This window comes from Dasypus novemcinctus, chromosome 14, assembly GCF_030445035.2.
Source record: "Dasypus novemcinctus isolate mDasNov1 chromosome 14, mDasNov1.1.hap2, whole genome shotgun sequence".
Lineage (NCBI taxonomy): Eukaryota > Metazoa > Chordata > Mammalia > Cingulata > Dasypodidae > Dasypus > Dasypus novemcinctus.
Window position 1 is genome coordinate 86,697,373 of NC_080686.1, and position 14,287 is coordinate 86,711,659.

A 14,287-nucleotide genomic window follows, 5' to 3' on the forward strand; every position below is an offset into this window, starting at 1 on the left:
GAGTTGAGCTCTGCATATCTACTCTGATGCCGTCTTCCCAGAAGTGTAAGTGCTTAGTCCTTCATATACACAATGGCACCCAATGCAGTGTGTGCTTTAACTGCACTGAGTTCCGCTGGTATCTGGAAGTTGTCATGCTGTTTCCCAGCACACACACACACATACACACACACCTTTCTACAGAGGCTATTTCCTTGCCTCACTTCTCCATCTTGTTAACCCTACTCTTCCTTCCACAATTGGCTCATGTAATACCATCTCTAAAGCCTTCCTTAACTCTTTTTCTTCCAATTCCATCTACTTTAGAAATAAAAGACAATGTTTTAGCTTGTGTAACTAGAGTACAGGAAGGAAAGGAGACCAGTTGTGTTTCTGGAACAATTGGAACCAGGAATGTAAATTTTGCCTTGTTGCTTTCTTACCATCTCTTTTTTCTGCTTTTTCCTGAGCATCAGTCCCCCTCTTTCAGACTGACTGTCTAGACAAAGCTGGAGCCACTGCTTTTGGCAACTCCAAGGTTTTACTACCACAGAGGGACTAAGACTTACCCTCCTTGGTCTTATACGCAAAAATCCCAGGAAAGGGCTCTGATTGGCTATTTGAGTCAGGCCCCATTTTGGTCAATCACAGCAACCAGTCAAAGGTGGCCTACAGTGCATTTTTCAGAATTTGTATGTGAGAGGGCAAAGAAATTCTCAATATGGGGTGAGAATGCTAGACAGGCAAAACTAGCCATGTCTACAATCAGACCATATCTTCACCTAGTTCCACCTCCTCTGTGCTTTTTTATTGTTCTTTTTTAAGTGCTTCCAACATTGACAGATCATTTGTTTACCAATAGCCCTTTTCATGAGCAGATAACTCCCCCCCCCCCTTTTTTTTAACAAGAGGGAGAATCTTGTTATATGGGTGCCCATGGATTTGTAACCCAGGCTAATGATAAATTATTTTCTAGTCCAAGACAATCAGTCTTTTGGAGAACTATATAAATCTGGTGCATGACAGGCTGAGAAGCATAGAAAAGGCAGAGTGAGATAATGGAGCCAGATAGGTCTACATCTCAATCTTGGCTTACTAGCTATATGACTTTGGACAAGTTATATAACCACTCCATCCTTTGTTTCCTCATCTGTAAAATGAGGACAAAATTACTGTATCAGGATGGGCTACTTCATGCTGCAATAACAACCTCCAAAGCACATTCTCTCTTCTGTCTACAAAGCCTTTCCTACCTCATCCTTCCGGGCCTAGCTCAAATGTCACTCCTCTGGTTCCCATCTCCCCAACCCACCCCCCAAGAGCATTAGTTGCTCCCATCTCCAAAATTCCTCTGATACCTCAATTATAGCACTGATCACATGGTATTATATGTCCATATCTATTTCCCCCTGTACTCCTCATTTCACCTTAAGCTATGAGCTCTATAATATATGTGGAACTCATTTTATTTCATCTCTCCCTCCCCATGTCCTTGTACAGGATCTGAAACATAATTGGCATTCAAAATATTGACTTGAATGACCAGCTGACGCAGTACCTGAATAAATGAATGAATGATGAGAGCAACACATGACCTACCTGCAGAGAGGAACAGGGCTAATGTGGGCCATTTGCCTATTGTGATACAAAGGATTTTTCTTTTAATTAAAAATAAAGAGCCTGAAATAGTTCAGGCTTAACTAATTTCCCAATTGTTCAATAAACATGTATTGAATTCTTCCTATATGCCTGGTACCATACCAATAAGTAAACTCCTCTATTTGACAAATATATATATATTACCGATAAAAATGTTGTTTGGTTACCTGTGTAGGAGAGAAGTGTGGGAAATAACTTATGTTGCAAGTTTTGTGCATAAGCTTAACACCCTAAATTTCCTGTATAACAGAGTAAAATTCATGTACATAGTTTATAACTATCTCAAATCCAATAAATAAAAATTAGGAATGCAGTTATCTTTTGGAATAGGTTATTAAAAATTGTCTAACCTCTCAGAGCTATCCCTTCCATAAAGAGTTTTTAAATCCGCATCAGTACTGATTAATTTTTTGGAACATATTGCTTTTCTGCTAGAGAATTTAAGCTTTTCAAATACCATGGCCATATAACTTTTTTTTTAATAGAAAAGCATGACAAGCAGGACAGGGAAGACTAAGATTCTAATCCTTGTTCTCCTACCAACTCAATTTCCCCATCTGCAAAATGGGGATAATAGCAGTACCTACCTGTGGTGGGTAGAATAGAGGCCCTCAAAAGAGAGGTCCACATCCTAATCCCCAGAACCAAACCTGGAACCTCCCATGTGGGAAGCAAGTGCTCAACTGCTTGAGCCACATCTGCTTCCTAAATTGAGAATCTTGAGATAAAATCATGCTGGATTATCTAGGTGAGTCCTATATCTTATGAAAAGTGTCCTTATACAAGAAAGGAAGAAGGACATTTGGAGCAGACAGAAGAGAAGACCCAGAAACACAGAGGAGAAGCAATGTGGGGAGGGAGGAAGATTCCAGTGATGTGGTCACAAGCCAAGGAAGCTGGAAACCACCAGAAACAAGAATAGGCGTAGAATGGAATCTCCCTTAGAGCCTTTGAAGCAGGGGTTCTTAACCTTTTTTATTCATCTTTACCAGTCAGGTGAAAACCACAGAGCACTTCTCAAAATGAAGCAGGAGATAGTTGGTTTTTAAAAAAATTAATTAAATTTATTTATTTCTCCCCACCCCCTCATTGTTTGCATTTGGTGTGTCTGTTGTGTGCTGGTCTTCTTTTTTTTTTAAGGAGACACCAGGAAATAAACCTGTATGCTCCCCATGTGGGAGGGAGCCACCTCTGCTCCCTGCTTTGTTGTCTCTCATTATGTTTTCCCTCCATGTGTCTCTTGTTGCATCATCTTGCTGTATCAGCTCACTGTGCCAACCCCATGCATCATCTCGGTCTTGCTCATCTTCTTTAGGAGGCATTGGAACTGAATCCGACCTCCCATGTGGTAGGCAGGAGCTCAGTTGTTTAAGCCACATCTGCTTCCCCAGATAGTTCTATGACACTCAACATCGGCATCTCTTTAAATTAAATGTTAGGATTATTCAAAATTAAATCTTACAACTTTCCCATAATTTCAATATCTGATAACATAACATGGTTCAACATCTGTTCGAATGGCCATTTTTGGCAAACATTTAGAAATTCAAGTTTTCCCAGTGTCATAAAACCATCTTTGCCATCCTTACCAACTTTTTGCAGGCAGTTATCCACTGCACTCAGAACACACTACATCAAAATAAAAATCATACTAAGTCCACACTGTACTATGTATTATTTAATAAATATATCACATCCTCACCAACACATCCTCACAAGAATAACGTTTTTTAAATTTTCAGTTCAAGCTTATGGACCCCCTGAAATCTTTCCACAGACACTTTGGGTTTAAGAACCCCTGCTCTAGAGAGAGTGTGACCCTGTCAACCCCTTGATTTCTGACTTCTGGTATCCAGCACTGTGAAAGAATAAATTTGTTGTTTTAGGAAACCAATAACTATGCAGAGGGCACGAGAGATGGGGAGACTAGTAGTACCTATGCCGTAGTTTTGTTATGAAAATTAAATGAATTATATGAGTTAATATTTGCAAAGCATTTAGAAGTGTGCCTTATACATAGTAAGGTGCTAAATGAATTTTTACCAAAAAGAACTTTAACTTCAGTGCAATTGGTTAATGACTTTGTTTTTAGGTACTGTGACTGGTGAACAGAACATCATATTTTGGGAACCTCTTATCAAATTAAGGAATTGAAGAAAATAATCACGACAATGATGAAAAGTTCAAGAGGTCTAGTTCATCCATATGGTTCTTTGTAACCCTAAGATTCTATGAGATATCGGTACTTAAGCCAGAGTTATTCGCAAATACAGTAAAGGTTAATAACTTTGGAATTTATGATACTTCCAACTAGAACAAGCAGAATACATCCCAAGAAGAGTTAGGATAAATGAGATTATTTAATGTACAGAGTATATGTGTGCAGTGATTATGTTATTTACAAAACAAATCTATGTGCAAATGTAATCTCATCCTAAATGTCTATAGGTTACCAATGTAGTCTTGATTGTCTAAATTTTTAGGCTTAGTATAATATTATTTATTGATTTACAAATAAACAATTTATTAAATGATTTTTTAAAAAGATTCTATGAAATGAAACCCTTCAATTCTGAACGCATTTGGCCCCTTGCTTTTCAATTAGTTGTCTCTACGCAGCCCCTTAATCCCTAAACTCAGTTCAGAACGGAACGCAGTGACCGCAAGAGAAAATCACTTTCATAGCTTCCGTTGGGAGCCTTTTAGGCTCCCAGAGCTCAGAACTTCCAAGCAGCGTCTTCCCGCCCACTCTCGGCCGACAGAAAACTACAATTCCCAGAGGACCTTGAGCCCCGAGGGACGGCCTCCCGAAAGGGGCGGAGTCTGGGTGACGTTCACTGGTCATTTCCATCATCCGGAGAGGGTGGGGATATCTGGGCGGAGTTTGAGGCAACCCACCTTCTGATTGGTTGTAGATGGGCGGCCGGCGCGCGGTTGGTACGGTCCGCAGAGAACCTGGCCGCCACTGCGGGCGCTCAAACTTCGCGGGCGAGGAGCGCGGGGCCTGCCGGGAGGGCACCAGGACAGTTATCCCCCAGGCTCCCAGAGGCTGTGGCGGGTTCTGCGGGCGGGGGTCGCGCGTGCGCTTCGACATGCAGAGCACAGACCTGGGCAACAAGGAGAGCGGCAAAATATGGCATCGCAAGCCAACTCCAGCCACTCGGGACGGGTAAAGGCCGCGGAGGGAGTACGCGGATTGTGGAGTGGGATGGAGATGGGCGAGGGGCGGGTCCGCGTCTGTGGAGAGGCTCTCCGGAAGAGGTACAAGGAGCCGGCTAGGGGTTCGAGATCTAGGTCTAACCGTGTCCGGGATCTCTGGGTTGGTGACCTCCGGTAGGGCGGGTAGCCCATGTCACGGTGTGCCCCAGACGCCACGATCGGGGCGAGACCCTTCCCAGTCTCGGGGCAGGGGTCTGGTCCGGGGTTGCGAGGAGCAGCAGGCCGCTGGTTCACAGACTTATGTAAGAGAATTTGCGCTTCAGGTGCGTGTCAGGACTACCTGCCTTGATTTTCATAGCACCCTCGTAGTATCCCTGGCACGTGGTAGATGCTCAGTAAATATTTAACAATTGCAGCTGAAAAAGAATCAAGAGGAGGAACGGAAAACAGGCCACTTATATCCCCTCCCAAATGCCGCAGCTTATCCACCCTTAAATCATTACATGTATTCAGGCATGCCTGCGTTCATCATCTATTTATTGAGCGCCCACTGTGTGCTGAGTATGCCTCTATGCACTGGAGTACTGCAGTGAAACAAAACAAACTTCTGGTTCTTGTGGATTTTACACATTAGCGTGTATGTGTGTGATGGGTAGAGGGTTATATTCTACAGTGCAGGAATGTCTTCTAGAACAGCCAGCGCCTCTTTTCATTCTGTTCCCATTTATTTGTCCTGTTTTAGTCTCATCCTCTCCTGTGTGACCTCAAAGGATTAGTCTCAGCCTCTCCTGTGTGGCCTCAAGGGAAGCCTTTGCCCCAAAGGGGTGCCATCTCTGTTCCGATTGCTGTGCCCATGAGTGATCTTATTGCTTCTGTTTCTCTAGAATTTCACGGAGTTTGCCGCATCTCTTGAGTTTATGTGTCAGTGTGTTTCTTGTGCTAGTGATTTGGTTGCTCCTGGATAGTTGAAGATCAAGTGCCTGCCCTGCCCAAAGCACGGTGCTAGAGGTTGTCCAGCAGCTGGTTTGGTTTCTGGTTGCTGTCAGTCCCATATCAGTGCTGCTGCCCCATCAGCTTCATTGAATAAAAATCGCTGTTCCCAGTAGGAACTCTTCAGGTATTTCATTCCCAAATTTAGAGTTTACAAATACCACCCCTATTTCTAATCATTGTCAACCCACAGTAACTCTCTTTCTTGCTGGTATAAAATATCTGGATAGGCATGCAAGAATAAAAAAAAAACAGCAACAAAAAACCGAAGAATTGTGCTCTTGGCCCAAATATCCAAAAGTGGAAGTTGGCTTCTTCCATTAAAACAAAGCCATCTTTTTGTTCATTAAACCACTGTTTATGGTATTGAGAGGGGCAAAGAGCCCCGACTGTGGAGTGGATGGATTTTAGTTGAAGTGAATGTTCCTTTACAGCTCTGTGACCTTGGGCGAGTTAGTCACTAAGACTGAGCGGGCATAATCACAGGGTTGCTTTAGGGCTTCTTGAAGGCTTTAGCATAGTGTCTCACATACCTTGGTGCTTAGTAAATATCTGATGTTTTTATTAAATAAGCTCTAAAAGAAATACTTGTATGTGATTTATATGAAATATCAGAAGGGCAGAATGTTGACGTTAAATGTGATTTAATCTAGGTGGTAAATTACAATCAACTTTGTTTTCTAGTGTTTTTCTGTATTTTCTGCAGTGATCATGTAATTTTGTAATTAGAACACTTAATAAATGTTGTTTAAATAAGGACTGGAGGGAAAATTTGTTGGCTCTAATTATAGTCTCCAGGGAGTATTTTAATGTTATTGCTTATTTCAGTACATTTATTTTGGTGTCTTCCCCCCTGGGGGTCTAGATGAAAATAAGCATTGTAAGAATATTGCCATTTCCCTCAATGAGTCTGAATAACCTTATGTTTAGATCAACATGAAGAAATATTTAGATAAACATGAAGAAAATGACCCACTTAATTCAATTTAGCTGGCTTAAATGAAGTAATAATAAAAGTCAATTAAGGTAAAATTTTTCATGATTAAAAACTATTGTTGTAATAAAGAATGGAATTATTCTGCTCTTCATGACCAGAATATACACACCTCTATTATTCTAAGGAGATAGTTAATTTATGCTGATAATTTTATAAACAAATAATACTTTTTGGCAGATACATGGTACATAATCTTCCTGCCAAAAAATAGTAACTTTAGGCAAATATAACTATGTTAGCTTAATAAAGTTCATCTTTGCTGTTATAAAAGTAAAGAATATATGTAAAATACAGAAAAGTGTAAAGAAGAAAATATCATTTATTCCTATTACCCTGTTAATACAACTGGTGTTAATATTTTGGAGTATTCATTTTTCTTCTATGTATAGGTTTTTCTTTTCCTCTTCCTACTCTTTCTTTTAGTAGTCTGTGTGTATCACCTATTTAAAACCCAATAGTAGAATATTTTAATTTTCATTTAGCTTTTTTCTTTAGGAGTCCTGAACTCAATATTTTATTTTTTAAATATATTTTTATTACAGAAATTGTGAACTTACCAAACAGTCATGCACGTGTGTAGAATTCCTATACAACACCCCTTCACCAACACACTAGAGGATTGTGGAGCATTTGTTACAGATTATAAAATAATGTCATCAGACTATTACCACTAATTATGGTCCATAGCGTACATTTGGCATATTTTTTCATACCCTGTCCCCCATTATTAACACAGTACATCTTTGGCATTTATGCAAGAATATTCCAATACTGCTGTTAACTATAGTTCATAGGTTACGTTAATTGTATTTTTCTTGTGCTTTTCCACATTCCTACCACCCTGCACCAGTGATGTACATCTGTTCTAGTTCACAGAAGGACATTCTTGCATTTGTACTGTTAACCAGTTGTGGTTAATTTTCATTCCCCTATGGGTTCACTGTGTTATTCAGTCCCAAGATTATTCTATAGCTTTCTTTCTATTGACATTTACATTCCTAGACTACCCTTTTCAGCCACAATCCCGTTTATAAACCAGCTGCTACTCACTATGATATGTTACTATCAACTCTCTCCATTTCCACACTGTGATAGTCAAGTTAATTAAAACTTCTACATATATTAAGCATCAGTAGTGCTTTGCATCTCTCCTCTTATCTCCTAGTAACCTATACTCTAGGTTTTTTATTCTTTGTATTTAGTTCATATTAATGAGACCATGCAATATTTGTCCTTTTGTGTCTGGCTTATTGTACTTAGCATAATGTCTTCAAGATTCAGCCATGTTATCATATGTGTCCCAATTTCATTTTTTCTTACTGCATCACAGTGTTCCATCATAACTATTTACCACGTTTTGTTTATTCATTGTTTGGTGGACACTTCGGTTGTTTCCATTTTTTGGCAATTGTGAACAACACTGCTGTGAACCTCAGTGTACAAATGTCTGTTTGTGTTACGTTTTCAGTTCTTTTGGATATATTCCTAGTAGCGAAATTGCTGGATCATATGGAAGTTCTATAACTTCCTGAGGAACTGTCAGACTCTCTTCCACAGAGGCTGCACCATTTTAAAATTCCACGAATAGTGAAATGTGTTCTGTTCCTCCACATCCTCTCCAGCACTTACCGTTTTCACTTTTTAAAAAAGATTTATTTATTATTTTCTCTCCCCTCTCATTTGTGCTTGCTGTCTGTTCTCTGTGTCTGTTCTTTGTGTGCTCTGTTAATCTTCTTTTAGGAGGCATGGGGAACTAAACCCGGGACCTCCTATGTGGGAGGGAGGCACCCAATTGCTTGACACACATCTACTCCCTACTTGTTGTATCTCTCATTGTGTCTCCTTATTGCATCATCTCGTTGTATCATCTTGTTGCATTAGCTCACTGTGCCAGTGTGTCGCATCAGCTTGCTGTCTTGCTCATCTTCTTTAGGAGGCACGAGATCCAAGACCTTCTGTGTGGAAGGCAAGTGCCCAACTGCTTGAGCCACATCTGCTCCCTCTCAATTTTCTGTTTATTTTTTATTCTCCCCCCCTTGCAGTTTGTTTGCTGTCTGCTCTGTCTGTTTTCTGAGTGCTCTTCTGCCTTTTTGCTTGTCTCCCTTTTTGTTGCATCACCTTGCTGAGTCAGCTCTCCGTGGCTCTTGCGGGCCAGGTGGCACTCTGCAGCACCCTGGTCGGTGACTCTCCACAGTGTGTGGGCAAGCCTGTCTTCACAAGGAAGCCCCAGAACACGAACCCAGGGCCTCCCATATGGTAGACAGAAGCCCAACTGATTGAGCCACACCACTTCCCCCTCAGTTTTTTTAATAATGGACATTTTATGTAGTGTAAGCTAATATCTCATTGTTGTTTTGATTTGCATTTCCCTAATACCTAATGATATGGAACATTTTTTTCTTGTGCTTTTTGGCCATTTGTATTTCCTCTTTGGAGAAATGTCTATTTAAGTCTTTTGCCCATTTTTAAATCGGATTGTTTCCTCTTTTATTATTGAGTTGTATAATTTCTTTATATAGAATGGAAATCAAATCTTTAACAGATACATGGTTTCCAATAATTTTCTCCATTGAGTGAGCTACCTATTCACCTTATTGATGAAGTCCTTTGAATCACAAAAGTGTTTAAGTTTGAAGAGGTCCGATTTATCCATGTTTTCTTTCCTCGCTCATGCTTTTGGTGTAAGGTTTAAGAATCCACCACCTACCACCATGACTGGAAGATGTTTTTCTACATTTTCTAGCTTTTATATTTAGGTCTTTGATCCATTTTGAGTTAATTTTTGTATCAAGTGTGAGGTAGAGGTCCTCTTTCTTTCTTTTGGATATGTATATCCAGTTCTCCTAGCACCCGTTGTTGAAAAAACTGTTCTGCCCCAGCTGAGTGGGTTTGACAGGCTTGTCAAAAATCACTTGACCAGGGAAGTGGATTTGGCTCAACAGATAGAGCATCCGCCTACCACATGGGAGGTCCAGGGTTCAAACCCAGGGCCTCCTGACCCATGTGATGAGCTGGCCCACACGCAGCGCTGATGCACACAAGGAGTGCCATGCCACACAGGGGTGTCCCCTGCATATGGGAGCCCCACGCGCAAGGAGTGCGCCCCATAAGGAGAGCCGCCCAGCGCAAAAAAAGTGCAGCCTGCCCAGAAGTGGTGCTACACACACGGAGAGCTGGCGCAGCAAGATGATGCAACAAAAGAGACACAGATTCTGGGTGCGCTGACAAGAATACAGAAGAACACACAGCAAATGGACACAGAGAGCAGACAACTGGGGGGTGGGGGTGGGCAGGGAAGGGGAGAGAAATAAAAAATAAATATTAAAAAAAAAAAATCACTTGACCATAGATACGAGGGTCTGTTTCTGAACCATCAATCAATTCTATTGGTCTTTGTGTCTGTCTTTATGCCAGTACCATGCTGTTTTTATCACAGTAGCTAGGTAATATGATTTAAAGTCCAGAAGTGAGAGTCCTCCAACTTCATTCTTCCTTGTAAAGATGTTTCTGGCTATTTGGGGCCCCTTATCCTTCCAAATAAATTTGATATTTGCATTTTCCATTTGTTTAAAAAATGCTGGTGGAATTTTTTTATTGGGATTGCATTGAATCTATATATCAGTTTGGATGGAATTGACATTTTAATGATATTTAGTCTTCCAATCCATGAGTATGGAATGTTCTTCCAATTATTTAGGTCTTTTTTGATTTCTCTGAGCTATGCGGTGTAGTTTCCTGAATACAATTGCTTTACATCCTTGGTTAAGTTTATTCCTAAATATTTGATTCTTTTTGTTACAATCGTAAATGGAATTTTTTTCTGACTTCCTCCTCAGATTGTTCATTACTAGTATATAGAAACATCACTGATTTTTGCATATTGATCTTTTATTTTGACCCTCTACTGAAATTGTTTTTTAGCTCTGGAAGCCTTGTTGTAGCATTTTCGGGACTTCCTAGTTATAGGAGCATATCATCTGTGAATGGTGAAAGTTTTACTTCTTTTCCGACTTAGATGCCTTTTCTTTTCTTACTTGATTCGTCTAGCTAGAACCTCTAGCACTATATTAAATAACAGTAGTGACAGTGGGCATCCTTGTCTTGTTTCTGAGCTCATCAGGAAAACTTTCAATCTTTCACCATTGAGTACAATGTTAGCTGTGGGTTTTTCATGAGTAGCCTTTATCATGTTGAGAAATTTTCTTTCAGTTCCTATCTTTTGTAGTGTTTTTATCAAGAAAGGGTGCTGTTTTTTGTCAAATCCCTTTTTTGCATCAATTAATAGGCTCACGTGATTTTTTTTCTTTGATTTATTAATGTGGTATATTATACTGATTTTCTCTTTTTTCATTTATTTTTTATTTATTTCTCTCCCTCCCCCCATTGTCTGCTCTCTGTGTGCATTTTCTGTGTGTTCTTCTGTGTCTGCTTACATTCTTGTCAGTGGCACCAGGAATCTGTGTCTCTCTTTGTTGCGTCATCTTGCTGCGTCAGCCCTCCGTGTGTGCGGCACCACTCCTGGGCAGGCTGCACTTTTCTCCTGTGGGGCAGCTCTCCTTGCAGAGTGCACTTTGTGCGTTGGGCTCCCGTACATGGGGAACACCCTTGTGTGGCACGGCACTCCTTGTGTGCATCAGCACTACGCATGGGCCAGCTCCACACATGTCAGGAGGCCCTGAGTTTGAACCCTGATCCTTCCATATGGTAGGTAGATGCTCTATCAGCTGAGCCAAATCCACTTCCCTGATTGATTTTCTTGTGTTGAATCGGCCTTGTATGCCTGGTATAAAACCCAGTTGATCATGATGAATAATTCTTTTAAGGTGTTGTTGGATTCGATTAGCAAGTATTTTATTGAGGAGTTCTGCATCATTAGGGAAATGGGTCTGTAATTTTCTTTTTTGACAATATCTTTACCTGGCTTTGGTATTAGGGTTATATTGGCTTCATAGAATGAGGTTGGTAGCGTTCCTTCTTGTTTAGTTTTTTGGAAGAGCTTGAGTAAGATTGGTATTAGATCACCTTTGAATGTTTTGTAGAACTCACCTGTGAAACCATCTGGTCCTGGGCTTTTCATTTGGGGGAGTTGTTTGAAGACTGTTTCAGTCTCTTTACTTGTGATTGGTTTGTTGAAGTCTTCTAGTTCATCTAGGGTCAGTGTAAGTTGTTCATATGTTCCTAGGAAATTTCCCCTCTCATCTACATTGTCTAGCTTGTTGGCATCCAGTTATTCATAGTATCGTCATATGATCTCTCTCTCTCTCTTTTTTTTAATATATGATCCTTGTATTTCTGTGGAGTCAGTGGTAATGTCCCTGTTTTCATTTTTTATTTTATTTTTTGCATCTTTTCTCTTTTTCCCTTTGTCAGTCTAGCTAAGGGTATGTCAATGTTGTTAATCTCGAAGAACCAACTTTTGATTTTGTTAGTCCTCTCTATTGTTTTCCTGTTCTCAGTTTCATTTATTTCTGCTCTGATCTTTGTTGTTGTTGTTTTTTTCATTCCTTTTACTTGGTTTGGGAATACTTTGCTATTTTTCTAGTTCCCTCAGCTGTGTAGTTAGGTCATTGATTTTAGCTCTTTCTTCTTTTTTAATGTTAGCATTGAGGACTATAAAATTCCCTCCCAGCACTGCTTTCTCTGCATCCTATATGGTCTGAGATGTTGTGTTCTTGTTTTCATTCATCTCAAGATATTTATTGATTTCTCTTGCAATTTCTTCTTTGACTCACTGATTATTTAAGCGTATGTTGTTTAATCTCCATATATTTGTGAATTTTCCCTTTTTCAGCCTCTTGTTGATTTCCAACTTTATTCCATTATGATCAGAGAAAGTACCATGTATAATTTTGATCTTGTTGAATTTATTGAGCTCTGCTTTGTGAGCCAGCATATGGTCTATATTGGAGAAAGATCCATGAGCACTTAAGAAGAATGTATATCCTGCTATTTTGGGGTACAGTGTTCTTTATATGTCTGTTAGGTTTCGTCTATTTATTATATTATTCAATCTCTCTGTTTCTTTATTGATTCTCTGCCCAGATATTCTGTCCAATGCTCAGAGTGGTATATTGAAGTCTCCAACTATTATTGTAGAGATATCTATCTCTGCCTTCAGTTTTGCTAGTGTTAGCCTCATATAATTTGGGGCATCCTGGTTTGGTACGTATCCATTTAGGAGTGTTATTTCTTCCTGGTGAATTGCCCCTTTTATTAATATATAATGTCCTTCCTTTTCTCAATTTTTGCTTTTAAAGTTCATTTCACCTGATATAAGTATAGTTAGCTACTCTGGTTTCTTTTTTGGTTACTGCATGTGTGGAATATCTTTTAACAACTTTTCACTTTCAATCTATTGGTATCCTTGAGTCTAAGGTGCGTCTCTTGTAGGTAGCATATAGATGGCTCTTATTTTCTTATCCATACTGCCAATCTGTGTCTTTCGATTAGGGAGTTTAATCCATTAACACTCAATGTTATTACTGAAAGACAGTTCTTATTTCACTCATTTGACCTTTGGGTTTTATCTGTCATTTTATTTTCATCACTCTTTTTACACTTTTAATTACTTTTACTGATAATGATCTTCATTTTTAGACTCTCTTCCAAGCCCCTCTCTCCTGTCTTTTCAGGCTGTAGCACTCCCTTTAGTATTTCCTGCAAAGCTGGTCTCTTGATTACAAAATCTCTCAGTTTCCCTCATTCTCTTGTAGTATCTGCTTTCTTGCCTCCATGGTGTCTAATGAGAAATAGGCACTTAATCTTATTGGGTATCTCTTGTATGTTATGCATCATTTTCTCTTGCTGCCCTCATAATTCTCTCTTTGTCTTTGACACTTGGCGCTCTAATTAGTATGTGTCTTGGAGTTGGTCTTTTGGATGTATTTGGATGAGAGTATGTTGTGTTTTTTGGACATGGATATCTATATCCTTCAGTAGGGTTGGGACATCTTGTACTGTTAATTTCTTCATATATTTCTTGTCCTTTCCCCTTCTCTTCTCCTTCTGGACACCCATGTCACATATGTTTGCATATCTCTTGCCATCATTTAGTTCCTGAAGACCCTGTTCAACTTTTTCATTCTTTTCTTCCTCTGTTCTTTTGTATGTTCTCTTTCTGCAGCCATGTTTTCAAGCTCACAAATCCTTTCTTCTGCCTCCTAAAATATGCCTTCAGTGTTTTTTTGTGTGTTTACTTTTTTTTTTTTTTTTGAGGTACTGGGATTGAACCCAGGACCTCATATGTGGGAAGCAGGTGCTCAACCACTGAGTTACATCTACTTCCCATCCATTTAATGTGCCTTTCATTACTTTTCCTTTGACCAGGTCATATCTTTCTGTTTCTTGGTACGGACTGTAATTTTTTGCTGGTGTCTTGGCATCTGGCTTATTAGATGTGTTTATTCTGCATGCAGTTTCTCCTTTAGTTTAGAGCTTTCTTGCCCTTTCTCCCTTGCTGGTTCTATAGTAGGAGCCAAGGATATAGTTGTTACTCTAAGCTAT

The 14,287-nt window shown here is 39.7% G+C and overlaps 1 protein-coding gene across 7 annotated transcripts in view; it reads left to right on the forward strand.

Moving 5' to 3' along the window:
* The first annotated feature begins 4,566 nt into the window (after window positions 1-4,566).
* Window positions 4,567-14,287, forward strand: part of TBC1D31 (TBC1 domain family member 31) — a 74,920-nt gene continuing 65,199 nt past the window's right edge. For 5 of the 7 annotated variants that reach the window (XM_058275973.2, XM_058275974.2, XM_058275977.2 and 2 more), the window contains exon 1: window positions 4,570-4,807. In XM_058275973.2, the coding sequence (XP_058131956.1) occupies window positions 4,731-4,807 (77 nt within the window). In that variant the 5' untranslated portion in view covers window positions 4,570-4,730. Of the gene's footprint in view, window positions 4,808-14,287 lie in introns of all 7 variants that reach the window. The other 2 variants (XM_071208015.1, XM_071208016.1) reach the window with 1 other exon arrangement.